General features: G+C 41.5%; 1 protein-coding gene across 2 annotated transcripts; it reads right to left on the bottom strand.

Moving 5' to 3' along the window:
* Positions 1 to 963: 963 nt before the first annotated feature.
* Positions 964 to 19,590, bottom strand: allc (allantoicase). 2 transcript variants are annotated; one of them, XM_061929090.2, is made up of 11 exons: positions 19,447 to 19,590; positions 7,514 to 7,564; positions 5,900 to 5,987; positions 5,691 to 5,810; positions 5,547 to 5,626; positions 5,344 to 5,476; positions 5,117 to 5,272; positions 1,893 to 1,966; positions 1,723 to 1,831; positions 1,526 to 1,644; positions 964 to 1,348 (listed from the first exon to the last, which is right to left on the bottom strand). In XM_061929090.2, the coding sequence occupies exons 1-11, from the start codon at positions 19,531 to 19,533 to the stop codon at positions 1,196 to 1,198; spliced, it is 1,170 nt and encodes a 389-aa protein (XP_061785074.1). In that variant the 5' UTR covers positions 19,534 to 19,590; the 3' UTR covers positions 964 to 1,195. The 2 variants fall into 2 exon arrangements, with proteins under 2 accessions (XP_061785074.1, XP_061785076.1); XM_061929092.2 differs by lacking the exon at positions 19,447 to 19,590 and adding an exon at positions 7,689 to 8,627.
* Positions 19,591 to 20,808: the final 1,218 nt, after the last annotated feature.

Raw genomic sequence — 20,808 nt, 5'->3', positions numbered from 1 at the left:
CAAATATGTCAACTATAAATGAACAAGATGACTAATATTAAACTTGACTACTTTAACATGATTGCTATTTATATATTTTTCAATGAAAGTTTAAGTTTAATTTTGTCAAGAGAAGCAGAATTTGTACAGGAAGTAACAAGAATGAAGACAATATGGGGGGCCTTAGAGTCACAGGCTGAGGCTGGCGGGGTCAGGGGTCATCAGATGGACAATTAAAGTGGGTCAAGTGTGTATTCTTTGTCCACTCCTGGCGGTTGGTGAGCAGCAGATGGCGAATGGGGGCAGGGGCCCTCCACCCCAATTTTTTTTATAGGTCACAACCATCATTCACTGCCCTACATTGTGTGCTTGCGTGTGACTACAGAATGTCAAAAGTCAATGTATCTACTGACAGTGTCTGATGTGTCAAATGGACTCACCAGGCACTTGACAGCCCTAATGAGCTGTAACCATGGACACAGCTTCTAATTGGACAGCAACAAATTTAAACTGACAATGCAATGATGTAGAGCAGTGGTGTCATAGTCAAGGCCCGCGGGCCAGATCCGGCCCGTGAATTAATTATCTATGACCCCCTTGGATGATATTTGATTAGTATTAGAAACGGCCTGCAGGCCACAGCCGCCTGCTGCTGTTTTGCACGCACCAATACTCCACCAGTGTTGGCTTTAGGAATTTAGGAATCCCAGGGACCCCATCAAGTCATAAAAATGGGGTCCCACAGTACATTTTTGGGGTCCCACTTTTTTGTAACCGTTTTGAAAACAAATGATAAATGTATGCATTATCCTGTTATATCTCACAATCTATATTGTGTTTTGGAAAAAGATTGTCATAAGCGTTACTTAATTCATTAAAATAATAATACAAAAGAAAACACATTTTTATGCATATGTAAATGTATTCAGTTATAAACATAAATTCACTTTCTAAACTTTATTGCTGCCGGTATTTTTTTCTATATTTTTATTGTAATATTTTCAGAATGTGTTTGTTCTATTTTTGGCCAAAGTAAGACAGAAAACAATTTATTTTTTAGTTTTAATGCCATGATTTTTAATATTCTGGCCCACGTGTGCACAGATTTTCCTCCATGCGGCCCTTGGGCTAAAATGAGTTTACCACCCCTGATGTAGACTTTCATTCGAAAGATCGACAGGAAGTGATAGTTGCAAATAGACCTCATAACACCAAATCAGAGTTTAGAGTGAGCTGTTGTCATGGGGACAACTTGGCCCCAAAGTCGCACGCGGCTGACTCCTCCGTCTGGAGTAATGACCAGGCGGATGTGAGTGACGGGGGAGTGCATGTCGTCCACTATAAACATGTGCTTGTCATCAGGCCGGAGCTGCCCACACACACACACACACACACACACACACACACACACACACACACACACACACACACACACACATAATGTTAGCATTAGCTTGGTGCTACCAAACATGGCATATAAGTGCTTTCAAGCATAAAGCCAAGCAAGTAGCGGTGTGGACGTTTCGCTGAGCTGGCATGATACAACCTTCTGTGGTGGGACCAGGATGCGCCATTTTCCAGAATTCCAGCTTGAGCTTAGGCACTGAGCTTCCTCCTCTGGGGTCAAGGTGCACACCTCCACCCTGCAGGAGTCAGGGAAATTACCTGCAAGGACAAATGGCGTTGGGTAAAAAAAAAAAAACTCCCATGCCCTGAAGCGCGGCGGTGGGGTGTAGCAAGCACCTCTGAAGTGGGCTGTGTCCACTTCCACAGCACGTATGACCCCCCTGTGACCCAGACGAAACACCGCCCATTCATAACCAGGAAGCTGCAGGATGCCGCGCTGGTCCACCTGCAGGCGACAAACATGTTGTAACTTCGCCCACTCCAACCAACACTGCCTGGTTCATCACCTGCAGCTTTTTGGGTCGATCCAGTCTGCGCGCCGTCTCCCAGCCGTCAGCCATGTTGCAGCCCGAACCCATGCCTGCAATAAAGAAAAGCAACTTCACGTCATGTTAGCGTCACATTATGTCACGTTAGCGTCATGTAAGCGTCACGTTAGCATCAGTTTAGTGTAATCTTACCATCACATGAGCGTGGGGTTAGTGTCATGTTAGCATTACATTATTGTCAGCTTAGTGTTATGTGAGCGTCAGTTTGGTGTAACGTTAGCCCCACATTAGTGTCAGGTTAGTCTTACGTTAGCATCACATTAGTTTCACACTAGCATCGCATTCGCGTCAGTTTAACGGTTGACGGTGTGGCGTAGTTAGGAGAGTGGCCGTGCCAGCAACCTAAAGGTTCCTGGTTCGATCCCCAGCTTCTACCAACCTAGTCACGTCCGTTGTGTCTTTGAGCAAGACACGTCACCCTTGCTCCTGATGGGTCGTGGTTAGGGCCTTGCATGGCAGCTCCCGCCATCAGTGTGTGAATGTGTGTGTGAATGGGTGAATGTGGAAATAGTGTCAAAGCGCTTTGAGTACCTTGAAGTTAGAAAAGCGCTATACAAGTACAACCCATTAATGTCATGTTATGTGGGTGTAACGGAGTTGAAATACACCATTGTTATTTATTATATTTTGTTTGTGAATTTTATCTTCAAATAGTTCTCTTTTCTGCTCGCCTGTGAGAGGGCGGTTTGATATATTTTTGTCCCTCCTGAGCTCCTGTAGTCATCCAGGGTTGTGTAGCCCCTCCCTTCTTCCCCTCACAGAAAAGTCAATCAATCAATCAATCAATGTTTATTTAAATAGCCCTAAATCACAAGTGTCTCAAAGGGCTGCACAAGCCACAACGACATCCTTGGTACAGAGCCCACATAAGGGCAAGGAAAAACTCACCCCAGTGGGACGTCGATGTGAATGACTATGAGAAACCTTGGAGAGGACCGCATATGTGGGCAACCCCCCCGCCCCCTCTAGTCTTACATGGCTGAGGGCGTAAGCCAAAGAAAGACGGGATACCGACATTGTCTGATTGTCGCCCGTAGGTTGGAAGGAAAAGAAATAAAGCTGAGAACAGTGGAAAAAGTCTCATCACTGTGCCGACCCAGAACAGTTACATGAGCATTAGTTTGACTGGGGTGAGTTTTTCCTTGCCCTTATGTGGGCTATACCGAGGATGTCGTTGTGGCTTGTGCAGCCCTTTGAGACACTTGTGATTTAGGGCTATATAAATAAACATTGATTGATTGATTGATGTAATGTCAGCATCGTATTAGCGTCAGGTTAGTGTCACGTTAGCATCAGTGTTATGTGAGCGTTAGTTTTGTTATAATGTTAGCACCACGTTAGTGTCAGGTTGGTGTCACGATAGCATCACATTAATGTCACATTAGCGTCATGTTAGTGTCATGTTAGCATCACATTAGCGTCAGGTTAGTGTCATGTTAGCATCAAGTTAGCATCACATTAGCATCACATTAATGTCACGTTAGCATCATGGCGTTACATAGCATCACTCCATGCTATGTACAAACCCCGTTTCCATATGAGTTGGGAAATTGTGTTAGATGTAAATATAAACGGAATGCAATGATTTGCAAATCCTTTTCAACCCATATTCAGTTGAATATGCTACAAAGACAACATATTTGATGTTCAAACTCATAAACATTTTTTTTTTTTTGCAAATAATCATTAACTTTAGAATTTGATGCCAGCAACACGTGACAAAGAAGTTGGGAAAGGTGGCAATAAATACTGATCAAGTTGAGGAATGCTCATCAAACACTTATTTGGAACATCCCACAGGTGTGCAGGCTAATCGGGAACACGTGGGTGCCATGATTGGGTATAAAAACAGCTTCACAAAAAATGCTCAGTCTTTCACAAGAAAGGATGGGGCGAGGTACACCCCTTTGTCCACAACTGCGTGAGCAAATAGTCAAACAGCTTAAGAACAACGTTTCTCAAAGTGCAATTGCAAGAAATTTAGGGATTTCAACATCTACGGTCCATAATATCATCAAAAGGTTCAGAGAATCTGGAGAAATCACTCCACGTAAGCGGCATGGCCTCAAACCAACATTGAATGACCGTGACCTTCGATCCCTCAGACGGCACTGTATCAAAAACCGACATCAATCTCTAAAGGATATCACCACATGGGCTCAGGAACACTTCAGAAAACCACTGTCACTAAATACAGTTAGTCGCTACATCTGTAAGTGCAAGTTAAAGCTCTACTATGCAAAGCGAAAGCCATTTATCAACAACATCCAGAAACGCCGCCGGCTTCTCTGGGCCCGAGATCATCTAAGATGGACTCATGCAAAGTGGAAAAGTGTTCTGTGGTCTGACGAGTCCACATTTCAAATTGTTTTTGGAAATATTCGACATCGTGTCATCCGGACCAAAGGGGAAGCGAACCATGCAGACTGCTATCGACGCAAAGTTCAAAAGCCAGCATCTGTGATGGTATGGGGGTGCATTAGTGCCCAAGACATGGGTAACTTACACATCTCTGAAGGCACCATTAATGCTGAAAGGTACATACAGGTTTTGGAACAACATATGCTGCCATCTAAGCACTGTCTTTTTCATGGACGCCCCTGCTTATTTCAGCAAGTTAATGCCAAGCCACATTCAGCACGTGTTACAACTGCGTGGCTTCGTTAAAAAAGAGTGCGGGTACTTTCCTGGCCCGCCTGCAGTACAGACCTGTCTCCCATCGAAAATGTGTGGTGCATTATGAAGCGTAAAATACGACAGCGGAGACCCCGGACTGTTGAACGACTGAAGCTCTACATAAAACAAAAATGGGAAAGAATTCCACTTTCAAAGCTTCAACAATTAGTTTCCTCAGTTCCCAATCGTTTATTGAGTGTTGTTAAAAGAAAAGGTGATGTAACACAGTGGTGAACATGCCCTTTCCCAACTACTTTGGCACGTGTTGCAGCCATGAAATTCTAAGTTAATTATTATTTGCAAAAAAATAATAAAGTTTATGAGTTTGAACATCAAATATCTTGTCTTTGTAGTGCATTCAATTGAATATGGGTTGAAAAGGATTTGCAAATCATTGTATTCCGTTTATATTTACATCTAACACAATTTCCCAACTCATATGGAAACGGGGTTTGTAATTTAGAGAATGGACTAAAAGGACTAAAAAAGCGAAGAATAGAACATACCAATCATATTGCGTGGATGGCCAAAGTGGGCGTTACTAAAGCCAAGACAGACTCCCCCATTCGCCATAGAGAGCAGGTCGATGTCCTGATTGGACGGAACTGACAACCAATCTCTTTGGCCGACTCCAAACACACGCAATCTCGCCACACCTCCATCTGAGGGAATTGAATCAAGCAGGACCGCTGAGTCTGTGTGAGTGTGTGTGCATTTGTATGTGTGTGTGTACCAGGGTACAGGTTAAGGCGCAGGTGTGTGACCCTGTGCGTGAAGTGGACCAGGAAGTAGTTGTGGCAGCAGTCCGAGTATCCCGGCTTCAGCTCGGACATGCCCACCAGCTCTGGCCACGCCTCTGAGCGTAGCTGTCAATCATGTAGAGCAACACGTTAGCGACGTGAGCGGCAGGCTGTCATTTTGCCATGGCGACGTTACTTTGGCGGCGGACGCCAGCTGGCTGTCGGAGGCGGCCATGCCAGTTCTGTCTCCTTCCAGGCTGAGGTTGGGTTCTTGTTCTAGAAAACAGGAAGCGGATCGAATGGGAATCTATTTTGGGTGGCAAAAGGCGGCGGTGATTACCAAGACACGCCCCCTGGATGGACACGTGAGGTGGGTGGTTCCCTGTGAAGTAAGACGTGTCCACATCCACACCGTACACAAGGCCCGGGACCCCCAGTTGGATGAGGCACCAGTCGTGACCTGACGACAGAAAGAACTAGAGTTCATTGCATTAGCTCATTAGCGTAGTGATGCTGGCAGGATCCCAACAGAGGGCGTCTGACACTCACCTGGTGTCCGTTTCCTCCTTGTCTCCCAGCCGTCCATCCACTTCCCAAATTGGGTGAAGGCAGACGTATTGAACTGTGGAGGCTCTCGCTGCAGAAAACAAAGTGTCATGATGACCAATTTTCGTAAACATAGCGTATTAGCATGCTGTGATATGACACTATTGTGCAGAGGTGGGACCAAGTCATTGTTTTGCAAGTCACAAGTAAGTCTCAAGTCTTTGCCCTCAAGTCCGAGTCAAGTCCCGAGTCAAGACAGGCAAGCCCCGAGTCAAGTCCAAAGTCAAGACTGGAAAGTCTCAAGTCAAGTCCTAAGTCCTGCATTTTGAGTTTCGAGTCCTTTCAAGTCCTTTTAACCACAGACTAATATATTAACACAGATTGTGTATGCTTTTCAAACGCTGTATTTATTTATTAAAACAAGTGCATTTTAAATTGCAGGAAAGAAAATTGTGCTGACATTGCACTTTATAATAGCACTATTAACCAGTCAGTTTAAACATTAACTCATTCCTTTACAGAACAAACACATTAAAAAATAAAGTGCAAATGTACTTATTTGTACAAAAGTGTTAACATTGAAAAAACATGACATATACGTGAACATAACAAAAAAGTTGTACTTTTTATATGTCAGGGCCCTATGCTGCATTGCATTTGCAAAAGACCAAATTAGCCAAGAGTCTGTCAGTCATTTGTGCACGATGGGGGCGTAGTATTTATTTTACCTTTATTTTACTATTTTTGTCTTTTTTTAGGTGGCTAAAATAAGCGGTGCTGCTGACCGCCGTCTAACGTTACGTGTGATATATTGACTAACGTAACCCTGCTTAAAAAAAATCACTGAACAAAAAGTATGAATAAGGTAGTGAACTGCAACAGATTCCCGTGTTTGCAATAACGTTATAACGTTAGCAGTGAGTTTACAGCCTCACTGATTTAACTACACAGCAAATAAAAGTCACGTTACTTAGCCAATAAACGTTATCTTACATTCAAAACTTACCGTTCTTTGTGCAACTTCAAATGCCAGATGAAGTTGGAAGTTGTTGCCTCTCCATCAGTAATTTTCGAACCGCATGTGTTGCATACTGCAAACCGTTTTGTGTTGACCACCTCGTAATTTTTATACCCAAACGAAATTATTTTAGGTATCATTTTTTGTTCACTGGCGTGTGGTTTGGACATGTCTTCTTCGTTGGTTGTCCTGCAATTTGATTGGATGAATGCTGTGTGATGAAAACAAAGTAGATCTAATTTGATTGGCTGTTGTACTGAGAGCACACCAGCTGACACACGCAACGCTGATAGACAAGTACACAATGAAAAATACGGAGCGCTCCCGAATAACTTTTTCATCTTTGGGTTTTGGGGAAAGTAGCAAGTCATGTCAAGTCATGTCAATTCAAAAGGCTCAAGTCCAAGTGAAGTCACAAGTCATTGATGTTAAAGTCTAAGTCGAGTTGCAAGTCTTTTTACATTTTGTCAAGTCGAGTCTAAAGTCATCAAATTCATGACTCGAGTCTGACTCGAGTCCAAGTCATGTGACTCGAGTCCACACCTCTGCTATTGTGTGTGTGCATGTGTGTATGTGTGTAAGTGTGTATGTGTATGTACCTTGAGCAGGTTAGCAGCTGGCGCGAACCATTCATCTGTAGCAAATACAACCTGAACACACACACACACTCACTGTAAAAACTCACCTAGAGGTATAGTTCATTAAACTTACATTTGTGAACTGGTTTTTGTATTGCAAATTAAGTTAATCAATGTTTTTGTGACTAGTGTGTACCAGGGTACAGGTGGGTGTGAATGTTGTCTCTCTGTGTTGGCCCTGTGATGAGGTGGCGACTTGTCCAGGGTGTACCCCGCCTTACGGGCAAGCGCAGCTGGGATAGGCTCCAGCACCCCCGCGACCCAGAGAGGAACAAGCGTTAGGAAATGGATGGATGGACTATTTAAGTTTCATATGGTCAAAATATAAAATATTTTTTGTAATTATTTTTTGTTATTTTAAACATTAATTTTTCACCACAAGATTTTTTTTCCTTGAATCTCTGCATGAATTGATTTGATCAAACTCAATGTTATTGCTTAAAAATGTGCCAAGGTCTTGTGACAAGAACTTGGGACTTCAACACGTTGAAGAAGACGAGACACCCACGGCGCCATGTTTCAACACACACAACTCGACAGAGTGTACCTATAGTGAGTAGAACAGACTAACAAGTTTGTCATCCTACATATTCAATGCACACTGTCTGTGTTGTGTTACCTAATACTACATTTATACTGAGGCTTGTTGGTTGGTTTAGACTGGAAGTCAGCAACCCGCGGCTCTCAAGCCGCATGCGGCTCTTTAGCACTGAACCCCTTATTTTTGTAACATTTATTAGCGTTTTCACCCCAAACAAAGCGAATACGCATGAACAATTAAACAAAACTCTTTAATCTTCATTAACATTTTTTATTGGTTTGTGGAGCTATACATCACACAGTATACTGCAGAGGTCCCCAAACTTTTTGACTCGGGGGCCGCATTGGGTTAAAACAATTTGGCTGGAGCCCAGTCAAATCGTTTTAACCCAATGCGGCCCAGGAGAGCCCAACTTTGAAGCAATGGATGGAAACAACAATGGACATATATAAAATGGAGAAGATAACTGCCTTTATTAATTATAAATTGGAGAAATTTACTTCATACTGGGAAAATTGGGTCAACTATGTCACGCCCCATAAACCAGAATTTTTCGAATTAGCAATTGTACTGCAAAAAAAAAAGAAAAGGGAATTACTCCCTATACGTGTATATGTATGTATGTATATATATATATATATATGTATATGTATGTATGTGAGTGTATGTATATACTGTATATATATATATATATATATATATATGTATCTGTTTATATTTTATTTTATTTCTGATTATTATTATTATTCATGTATTACTATTTCCTTTTTTTTCTGTTTATTTAATCCATGTGTTTATAGATATTACTTTGTTTTTTGTTGTTTCTTTCTTTTTTGGGGGGGTATGGATGGGATATAAACAAAAATATTTTGACATTTAGGGCAGACAATAGATATATGATTTATGTGAATATGATGTAATGGATAGGAATGTGGCAGCACGGTGGAAGAGGGGTTAGTGCATCTGCCTCACAATACGAAGGTCCTGAGTAGTCTTGGGTTCAATCCCGGGCTCGGGATCTTTCTGTGTGGAGTTTGCATGTTCTCCCCGTGACTGCGTGGGTTCCCTCCGGGTACTCCAGCTTCCTCCCACCTCCAAAGACATGCACCTGGGGATAGGTTGATTGGCAACACTAAATTGGCCCTAGTGTGTGAATGTGAGTGTGAATGTTGTCTGTCTATCTGTGTTGGCCCTGCGATGAGGTGGCGACTTGTCCAGGGTGTACACCGCCTTCCGCCCGATTGTAGCTGAGATAGGCTCCAGCGCCCCCCGCGACCCCAAAGGGAATAAGCGGTAGCAAATGGATGGATGGATGGATAGGAATGTCTGATGCTGGATGTCAATAAAAATAAAATGAAAAAAAAAAAACGAAAAAACAATTTGGCTGGGGGCTGGGCTGTATATACTGTATATATATATATATATATATATATATATATATATATATATATATATATAGCTTCCGTCAGTCTACCCCAGGGCAGCTGTGGCTACGAAAGTAGCTTACCACCACCAGGTGTGAATGAATGATGGCTTCTCACTTCTCTGTGAAGCGCTTTGAGTGTCTAGAAAAGTGCTATATAAATATAATCCATTATTATTAGTATATTTAATATAGTACCGCGATACTAATGAATCATATTCGGTACTATACCGCCTCTGAAAAGTACAACAGAAGAACAAGTGATTATTACATTTTAACAGAAGTATAAATAGAACATGTTAAAAGAGAAAGTAAGCAGATATTAACAGTAAATGAACAAGATTAATAATTCATTTTCTACCACTTGTCCTTTATAATTTTGACAAAATAATAGAATGATAAATGACACAATATGTTACTGCATACTTCAGCAGCTAAATTAGGAGCCTTTGTTTGCTTACTTATTAATAAAAGACAAGTTGTCTTGTATGTTCACTATTTTATTTAAGGACACACTTGTCATGATCCGTCACCCGGGTCATGGCATGATTTGGGTTTGTTAGTTTTTCTGTTTTAGTCTGTTTCCTGGGTGCACCCTCTTTCCCTGTTTTCTGTTGGTTTCCATGGGCACTGATTCTCCTCCCCTGTCTTAGTTTTGCAATTAGTGTTCCCACCAGGTGTTTTGGTTAATCACTCCCCTTTATAGTTTCCTGTCACCCAGCATTAGTTGCTGGGTCAATGTGTGCTATAGGCAACAGTTACGTTCTCCCGGTTTTTATCCTCGCTCTAGTGATCTTTGTCTAGCATTCCTCGTTTTTCACCCTTGGTGACATTTTGGTTTTGTTTAGCTCCACGCTTGCTAGCGTCCGCAGTGTTGTATGTTTGTCCTGCGTTTAATTTATTAAAAATACCTTAATCTTACCTGCACGCTACTCCTGCTTGTCTTCTGCCTTGGAAGGAACACTACCAGCGCAGCAATGCGCTCCCCAAAACGTAGCAAAACTTGCAATAAGAAACATATGTTTAATGCACCCTAAAATGTTTATATATACTGTATATATTCCTCGCGCACTAATTGACTGAAAGAGTGAGCTGTTTTTCAACTTGTTTAAGTTGGGGTCCACGTTATGTCACGTTATCGACGGGAAAATGCATTTTTAGACAATATGACTCGCCTGTACAAAAGAGTACTGTCTCTGTAACGCTTGTTTTCTCTTTGTGTCATTGGGTTGATTGAGTGTAGTTCACTTTACGACACAGGAGGGGGCATTGAACGCATCATTACATCAGCAAGCTCTGAAAGTTACGGTGAACTTCGATGTCAATTGTTTAATTGGCAGTGTGGCTCCGAAATGACAACACAGGCACGGCTTCTTAAAGACGGGCTCTTTACTTGGGTTTATGCCGTGAAAACTCGTGGCCGCCTGCCACTTCGGAGGTTCTTGGGCAGCAAATATTTCAGTCTTGTGCATACTTGTTCAGGGTTAGGGTTCCCTAACCCTCGCGAGAATAGCGGTGTAACAAAGGAAATAAATTGCCCTTTTTATAGTAAACAAAATATGTCTTATTTACAAAAAATGTAACATGAATTCACAACCATAATCATTTTCAACAAAAAATATTAACCCTTAAAACAAAAATATTAAGTGTAAGTTTCAACGACACTTACACTCCCACCAAAATCACTCATTGTCTCTCAATGTGATTTTTTAAGAAGTATCCTGGTTAGAGTCTGTTTTACTGTGTAAGTCAGTCTCAAGTAGGGTCACGACTTTGTGAATAGGTCTTTCTAGGTATATCAGTCTCGTCAGTGGTTTCCTTTTGTCAAAAGTGGTTTCACTGGTCTTCAACTTCACCTTTCGAACTTTGCCGTCTGGGCTTTCCAAAGTTTCTATCACTCGAGCTAGTTTCCATTTACATCTTGGAGCGTTGTCATCCTGTATGATCACAATATCATTTACTTGCAGGTTTCTTGAAACTTTCTGCCATTTCTGTCGCTGTTGGACCTTTGTAGCTTTTCTGTATTTTCTACACTTAACACAGCGGTAGATGTGCGATGAAACAACATTTCCACATCCTAAGATCCATATTCCATTTGCACGCAATTCATTTGTAGTCATGCCTCTTCCTTGGTGATGTACACATTCATGGTAATGTTTGACGAGTAGGGCTGACACGTGAGATTCTTTGGGAAGAATTGCGGGATGTTTCACATCATGATGTAAGGCTGATTGGGATAATCTTCCTCCCACCCTGAGAACATCTGACTTGTCCAGGAAAGCATTCAACTGTATTAGTCTGTTGTGCTTGTGTAGAGAATTTTCTTTTTGAGATCGGATTTTCTTTATTTCCTCAGGGAAAGCTTCTCTTTGCACTAGCTTGATGATGAACACTTCTGCATCCTTTCTCTCTTCAAGATCTGTGACTTTGTTCGTTCTTTGTTGGATACCTTTATATTCTTTGATGAATCTCTTGAGTCTGGCGATGGCCTTTATTGCTCTTGACCAATCGGAAAATTTCTGTAAATGCTCTAGCACTGGGTTTGCTTCCTTTGACTGTGTTGTGTGCGTGTGACCTTTACGGAGTTCGAGATCCGTTTCTTCGATCTCTCCCACCATTTCCTTATTGACTGGAATATCTTGTTTCCAAAGGAAATCTGGGCCTTTTAACCAGTTTGATTCTTTCAGCTGAGTTGCACTTAAACCTCTTGAGGCATGATCAGCAGGGTTGTTTTCTGAGCTGACATGCTGCCATTTTTCAGGACTTGTGCTTTGTCTTATTCGTTGGATTCGATTGGCGACGAATGTGTGAAATCTTTTTGCATCGTTGGATATGTATGCCAATATGACTTGTGAATCTGACCAATAATATTCCTTGAGATTTTCAATTTCCAGTTCTCGCTTGATTACATCTGCGTTGCGGACTGAAGTCACGGCTGATGATATTTCGAGTCTTGGTATGGTGGTTTGTTTAGTCGGTGCAACTCTCGCTTTACCCATGACTAGTGAACAACTGATTTTTCCTTCTTTACTTATTGCTCTGACGTATGAACATGCGCCATAACCTTCTAGGCTTGCGTCTGAGAAGTTATGTAACTCGTACTGTACAACATTGCTGTCTTGTGAGTAACTTCGTGGGATTTTCAGAGCTGCCAGTTTGGGCAGGTCTCTCGACCATGCTTCCCACCGTGGTAGTATGTGGTCTGGGAGATCGTCGTCCCAATTTACTTTGTCTTTGCACAACGTTTGGAGTATTTGCTTTCCAATCAGTATGAATGGGGCGACAAACCCAAGGGGGTCATAGACTGATGCAACTGTCGAGAGCACCCCTCTCCTTGTCAACGGGTTGTCTTTGACTTGGACTCTGAATTGGAATTCATCTGCCTCGATACACCATTGTACTTCGAGTGCGCGTTCAACGTGGGGTTCTCCAAGAGCCAGGTCTTGGTCTTTGGCTTGAGCTTGTTCTTCTTGGGGAATTGCTTCGAGCACTTCTTTATTGTTTGACACAAACTTATGCAAATGGAGTTTGCCTGTCTTGCAAAGTGCTCTTGACTCTTCGACCAGCTTTATAGCTTCGGCTGTTGACGTTACACTAGCAAGTCCATCATCAACGTAAAAACCTCTTTGGATGAACTTGACAGTCTCTTTGCTTAACTTGTCTTTAGTTTGAGATGCGAGATGTTTGAGTCCAAAGTTACAGCATCCAGGAGAGGAAGCTGCCCCGAAAAGGTGCACTTTCATCCTGTACACTGAAGGTTCGGAGTTCAAATCACCTTTGTCCCACCAGAGAAATCTCAGGTAGTCTTGATGTTCCTTGACAACATAGAATTGATGGAACATTCTCTCTACGTCACACATGAAGGCGATGGGACCCTTTCTGAAGCGGCATAACACTCCGACAAGTGCGTTGGTGAGGTCTGGTCCAGTCAGAAGTTGATCGTTGAGAGATGTTTCCTGGAAACGAGCAGAACAATCAAAAACCACGCGGATCTTTGCAGGCTTATGGGGGTGGTAAACCCCGTGGTGAGGGATGTACCACGCTGTTGTGTTATCCAGCTCTTGTACTGGGACTCTTTCTGCGTCTCCGTGGGTTATGATGTCGTCCATAAACTTGACATAATCCTTGTAGTATTTCTCATCCCTTTTGAGTCTACGTTCCAATGGAGACAATCTGTGTTCAGCATATTGTTTGTTGTTTGGAAGATTTGGATTGTCTGTTTTGAATGGTAGTGGAAGTTCGTAGTGACCGTCTTCCTTTTGTCGTATGCCTTTTGTCACCTTTGTCATGAACAAAATGTCTTCTTGAGAAATTGGATTGTCGTCTGTTGCATGCTCAGAGAAGTCAGATTCCAAAGCCTTTATCACATCAATAGGACTGACTTCCTTTACTTGAGTTCTGCATACAAAACGCACTTCTTGTTTGAGTTCAACTGCTGGTTGTGACACAGGAGTTACTTCACGCACAATGAGTCTGTGACTTGTGCCGATGGCATCATTGTGATTGTGGACTTGAGACGAGCAACCAACTATGCTCCAGCCGAGATCGGTTAGCTGTGCGTAGGGTTGGTTTTCTTTGCCTGCAAGAACTTCTCTTGGTAGAAGGGCTTGTTGACAGTTATAGCCGATAAGAAGGCCAACTTCACAGTCGAGCATTGGTGGTAACTTATCTGCTAGCTTTTCCAGATGAGGCCACCTCAAAGCGGTTTCAGACGTCGGGATATGTGACCTGTTAACTGGGATAAACTCTCTAGTAAAGACTGGTGGTAATATGATATTCTTTCCCCACTTATATCCTCTGACTTGAAGGTTTACCAGCTTCTCACATGGTATAACTGTTGACTTGGCGGACATAGTAGATAGCCGCAGACTGGCTTTGCTTTTATCTGTGTTGAGATCATGAGCTACTTCATCCAAGATGAAAGATGTATCGCTCTGTGAGTCGAGAAGCGCATACACTAGAACTTCTTTCTCTGGGTGGTTTGTGGATGAGACCCAGACAGGTAGTATAGAGGATGTCAATGTGCTTGAGGTGTCTTGAGTTACCCTGTTAGAGATTGCGGTAGATTTGTCTTCATCCTTTGTGACTTTAGTGTCTACTTTGTCTTGAGAGTTATCTTCACTCTTTGCAGGTGTTGCCTTTTTACGTTCCATGAACTTGTCGTCATGCAGACATATAGGATGTCTCCTTTGACATTTCTCACATGTGCTCCTTTTATCGCACTTCTTTGAATGATGTCCAGTCTTTAAACATCCGAAACACAGCTTTTCTGTCTGTGCAAACTTGATAGGATCTTGAACCATTTTTTCCGTGAACTTGAAACATTTATCAAGCGTGTGGCCATTCCTTTTGCAGAAGAGATAGGTTACAGTATTTGTGTGACCTGAGCCTTTTGAGTGACTTGAGTTTGTAGTAAACGCTTCTGCTTGAATGACTTGACTGCGTGAATGTTTGGGTTTACTTGTGTCCAAACCTTTGAGTGCTTGCATTGAGGCTATGGGATCGCACGCTAAGTCAGCTTCCATAGACACAAACTCCACAAACGTGCGGAAGGATGGATACTCTCCATTATTTGTTCGTCTTATTTTCATGGCTGTGCGGTTCCATCTTGTAGTCAACCAATCTGGAAGTTTCAACAAGAGTCTCTGAATTTCCATACAATCATTGAGAACTTCTAATACCTTTATGTGTGGTATCGCAGCTTCACAACTTCCAAGAAAGTCAGCAAATTCCCTTAACTCACTTCCATCTTTGTAGCTTATTTTCGGCCAACCATGAAGCTTGTCTCTGAAGCATTTTCCTATGGTGAACAGATCTCCAAAACGCTTTTCCAGCACTTTCCAAGCTGAGTCGTACGCTTCATCTGTGCCTAATAGGAAACATCCTTCTACTGCTCTTTTTGCAGATCCACCGAGATACTTCCTGAGATAGTAAAGTTTCTCATTTTTGGGAATGTTCTTTCTTTCAATTAAGGATTCGAATGACAACTGCCAGTCTTTGAACTTTAGTGGGTCTCCAGTGAACAATGCAGGTTCTGGAGTTGGAAGTCGATTTGCACTTATTGCTTCTGCTAGTATGCTAACTAGATCCGAATTTGACTGTGGTTGCGTTACAACCATTTGAACTTGTGTGTCTTGAGGGATGAATGGTGGACTTGATGCTTTGAGTGTTTGACTTGTGGCCTTTGCTTGTATGATAGGAGTTTGTTGAATGTGTGGAGCAAACGCATGGCTTGTAGCATGAAAGACTTGGGTTGTGTTTATAGCTTGAAAGGGAGTGCTTGGTGTGATAAGGATTGCTTGGGTTTCACTCGCTGCTTTAATACTGTGTAACAAACTTCGACTTTCAGCAGTACTTTCAACTTCATCGTAAACCTTTACGCGAGCTTTGGCAGCATTCATTTTCTTAACTTCTTCCAAGCGGTCGATCTTTCTACGCTGCACTTCTATTGCTTGTTGCCTTGCAAAATTCTCAAGTTCCAATTTTTGTAGTTCAGCTGTTTCCTTTTCCTGCTCGTCCATTACTGCTAGTATTTCTTGAGATGCAGCTGCTTCAGCTTCAGCTTCCATTCTTTTTATTATTTGTGAGCAGGATTGTCCTGAACCACTTTTGGACCTTTGTGATATTGACCTTGATCTATATCTTTCAGATCCTAAGCATGATCTGACATCTGGCCACGATTCTTCGTCATCCTCAATGTCTCCTCCAAGCCATTTCTCAGCTCTGTTGACTATAAATCCGGAGAATGACGTGCATGCATCAACTTTACGTCTAATGTCTGCTTCAGGAGATTGTATTTGACGTATCTGGTCATAAACGACTTGCACATCTTTACAAGTGATGTTTATGTTATTGATTAACTCCTTTAATTCACTTTCTGAAGCTTCCTTTCTCAGCATTACTCTGCTCAATCTTGCTTCATATCTCCATTTTTCAAAAACAAGTGCATATTTGTGTTGGAGTCTCTTTAGTTTCTCCTCTTGAAGCTCTTTACCCTTTTCGGTTAATGTTCTTAGTCTTTCACTTTTACGAACAGTTTGTTGTTCTGTAGCTTGCACTTCATCATGTTCTGCAACTTCGTTAAGTGGTAACTCTTCTTTATCTTTGTCAGTCATCTTTAGCGTTTGGTTAACACACTGTTTAAATTCCAAAAATACTTCTTCAAATTTGCTTAGTTGAACTTTAACTTATAAATATCTTTTTAGAAACTTAAAATGCTGTTTTGACCTTAAGCAGAATGCACAAAACTCTTAATTCAACAACAATGCATCACTTTGAGATACAGTAAAAATCAAGTAACTTTTGCTGTAGAAACTTATAGTGGACCTTTAAACTTGACTTAAACCACTCGTTTTTCCTTTAGCACTGTCCTTTCTTAATTTCCACTGTACTCATTCTTATAACATTTTACATGCATTGCTTGGTTGCTTGTGTGTAATGAGCTTTGGTAATGGCGTCCTCTGGTGTCGCACCACGGTACCGTCACCCACTGCACCTGCTGACGTCTTTACGTGCTTCTCACCGGCGCTGGGCTGGGCGAGTTTTCACTGTGGCTCCGAAATGACAACACAGGCACGGCTTCTTAAAGACGGGCTCTTTACTTGGGTTTATGCCGTGAAAACTCGTGGCCGCCTGCCACTTCGGAGGTTCTTGGGCAGCAAATATTTCAGTCTTGTGCATACTTGTTCAGCTAGCTAAATGTTCTTGCTGCTGCTGATGGCTCGCTCAAAGTCCTTTGCATGTCTGGGCGAATGCAGGTCTCGCAACTTCCAATAGTAAACCAAAACCTCGCGAGAATAGCGGTGTAACAAAGGAAATAAATTGCCCTTTTTATAGTAAACAAAATATGTCTTATTTATAAAAAATGTAACATGAATTCACAACCATAATCATTTTCAACAAAAAATATTAACCCTTAAAACAAAAATATTAAGTGTAAGTTTCAACGACACTTACAGGCAGTGTGCGTCAATACAAAGTGAGTTACTTTATATACACTTTAATATCACTTGTTGTGTGCTTAAAACTGTATTGCAACTCATTTAGTCAGTTTTATTGTAGTCTAATGGCTGTTTGGCATCAGGTTCACAAGCTAACTGCTAGCTGAATATCATACCCTGATTGGGGCCTGTTTGTAGCATTGGACATGTTTGTTAGCCCCAATTGACAATTTAGAATTATTGTTGTGATGCTATTTACATTATATTAATCATAACATTACTTAGGGCTGGGATGTTCAAATTCTGTACATTTATGTAAACTGTGTATACACAGCTAAGTGATGTATATTTAACAGCCCTGTGGCAGGCTTGTGCCTATATTTCATTGCATTGTGGTCACATAGTTGATTTATAATGATTGTATTTGTTTGTATAGGAAACCACACACACACAAACGAGCAACTCATGCAAGTCTTCAATATACAATTGAACCTGCAAATCTGGACTTGGACAATCTATTATTTCTCCTGCACTCACCTGAACGAATAATAGCTGTCCTGACCCGACACCCTGAAGTGATTACTAATCCATATTAAACCAGTCATAGTCGTCACTACATTGCCTGAGCGGCTCGTAGACATCGAGAGTAACAAGCGGTATAAAATGGATTAGAAAGGACGGATTTTAAAAAAAAAATTTTTTTTTTTTTTTTTTTTTTTAACTTTGGACTTCCCTCCGGCCGGATTTTGGACGCTGGTGGGCCGTAGTTTGGGGACCCCTGGTATACTGCATATATTTAAATACAAAATGTTGTAGCATTTTATAGATGCTGTGACAAATATGTTTACACGTACACACACAAAATACAAACAACCATATTCACTTTGAGTTGAAAGAAATTATGAAAATGTATGTTACCAAAATGTAAATAAAAGTATAATTTTCTTTTTGTAAAAGTTAGTCTGAGGGAATAGGTTTGTGGAACACTTCATTACACACACACGACACCCCCCTGGTGGACACCGCCACATATAATATACCAGTACACTAATACAGTGTTTTTCAACCACTGTGCCGCGGCACACGAGTGTGCCGTGAGATACAGTCTGATGTGCCGTGGGCGATTATCTAGTTTCACCTATTTGGGTTAAAAATATTTTTTGCAAACTTGTAATTATAGTCTGCAAATGATGTGTTGTTGTTGAGTGTCTGTGCTGTCTTGTGCTCGGCAGAGTAATCGTGTAATACGCTTCCATATCAGTAGGTGGCATCCGGTAGCTAATTGCTTTGTAGATGTCGGAAACAGCAGGAGGCAGCGTGCAGGTAAAAAATGTGTCCAATGCGTAAACCAAAAATAGACAAAAGGTGAGTGCCGCTAAGAAAAGGCATTGAAGCTTAGGGAAGGCTATGCAGAACAAAACTAAAACTGAACTGGCTACAAAGTAATCAAAAACAGGATGCTGGATAACAGCAAAGACTTACTGCGGAGTCCACAAAGTACATCCGAACATGACATGACAATCAACAATGTCCCCACAAAGAAGGATAAAAACAACTGAAATATTCTTGATTGCTAAAACAAAGTAGATGCGGGAAATATTGCTCAAAGGAAGACATGAAACTGCTACAGGAAAATACCAAAAAATAGAGAAAAAGCCACCAAAATAGGAGCACAAGACAATAACTAAAATACTACGCACAGGAAAACAGCAAAAAAGTCTAAATAAGTCAGGGTGTGATGTTACAGGTGGTGACAGTACCCTTACTTTGAGACAAGAGCTATATTGATACATAGTTGGTTATGGTTTAAAGTCATATCCAACAAACGCGACGACGACTTTTTACTGTCAACTGAGTTTCGTTTTTTAATGATTTCTGCTGGTGGTGTGCCTCCGCATTTTCTCAACACAAAAAATGTGCCTTGGCTCAAAAAAGGTTGAAAAACACTGCACTAATATAATTGTCGTTTATTAGCATGTACTGTTCTGACCTTGGCACCGACGCTCTCACAGGCAAGATTGTTCAAGTTGAGGAACTGCGGCTTCGTTGACAAGATGGTTGCTCTGCGCTCTGACATGTTGACAGCAAGTCACTGACGATGACGAGGATGAAGAAGCTCAGGACAGAGTTTATGTTTGCTCAGGAAAGCCACTGACGCATACCGTTTTACATAATACATAACTGATGTTTCCCTCCTGTTCATGTGTTTTGACCTTATTTTTTGTGGAAAGAAGTCCTTCATACCGACAGCCATCAGACTGTATAATGCATATGTTCCTTTTTGACTGTACTTGAATGTATAATAGACTGTAATTATATTATTCACATGTGAATAATGCTGTATAGTAGACTGTATTTATATTATTCACATGTGAATAATGCTGTATAATGACTGTATTTATATTATTCACATGTAAAAAATACCTAAGTGTTTGTTTATTGTGAGCGATGTGTTTCCCCAGGGATCAATAAAGTACTTTCCATTCTATTCTATCTATGCAGGGAGCGTGCAATTACAAGCTTAACAAGAAACACTAAGCTAGCCTGCCACAAGCAACATATAAGAATGATTGTGTGCAAGGCAAGCTGGAATATAAATAATCCTGATTGACAACCTCAAACAGATGTGCCTCAGGCCAGAGGAGTGGTGAAGGCAAACAGGAAGTAATACAGATATAAAGAAAAACACAAAATAAAGTTAAGCATACAAGGACAAGTCCTGACAGCAGTGCTCCGCTTACAAAACAGATTCCAGACGTTTTAAAAATGTTCAAAACTAATGGAGGGCGGACTGGCGGAGGGTCGACACTTTGCCCCCCTACCACAAAGGCCACATGATACTCGGCTCGATCATTCTATGTTCTGTCGGTCATGAACCCCAAAATGCAGAGACGCCAGGCGTAGCGCAGGTAAACATGACTTTATATGTCAAAAAACAAGGTCGAGGTAGTGCAACTATAGGTTGGATTCACCTGACGGCACGTCCGACTCATCAAATATGGGAGACTCGAAGTGGTGGGCCAGCAAGAGTCTTGTCATAGCGTTCTGGGTGGCATTTTGCATTTCTCCCCCAAAAAATGCTCTATGCTTGCGTTGTTTTAGGCTGTTGGAATTGTTCAAATCACAAAAAGGATAAACGATTATTCAGAGTTCCACGAGAAGTAATCAAGAAGGGGAAAAGTTTGCTAGATTTGTACAAAAAAACAACGAGAAAAGAGGCATGCATGCACTCCAGTCCAAGGGAGCAGATCGAGTTGAAGAACGCACAAGTTAAAGGTTTGTTTGATATACTTTTAACAATTAGTATTTCCCATTTAAGTATAATCTTGATATTATTTGTGTTTTATCTTGT

This window comes from Nerophis lumbriciformis, linkage group LG34 (assembly GCF_033978685.3).
Source record: "Nerophis lumbriciformis linkage group LG34, RoL_Nlum_v2.1, whole genome shotgun sequence".
Taxonomy (NCBI): Eukaryota; Metazoa; Chordata; class Actinopteri; order Syngnathiformes; family Syngnathidae; genus Nerophis; species Nerophis lumbriciformis.
This window is presented reverse-complemented; position numbering and strand designations above follow the sequence as displayed.

Excerpts from the sequence above, each read along its gene's own strand:
- allc (XM_061929090.2), bottom strand. The coding sequence starts at position 19,533 with ATGTCAGAGCGCAGAGCAACCATCTTGTCAACGAAGCCGCAGTTCCTC. Across the intron at positions 1,967-5,116 it reads CCATCCACGCAATATGATTG|GCATGGGTTCGGGCTGCAAC; the intron begins GTATGTTCTATT and ends TCTTTATTGCAG. Across the intron at positions 1,832-1,892 it reads ATCGACCCAAAAAGCTGCAG|GTGGACCAGCGCGGCATCCT; the intron begins GTGATGAACCAG and ends TGTCGCCTGCAG.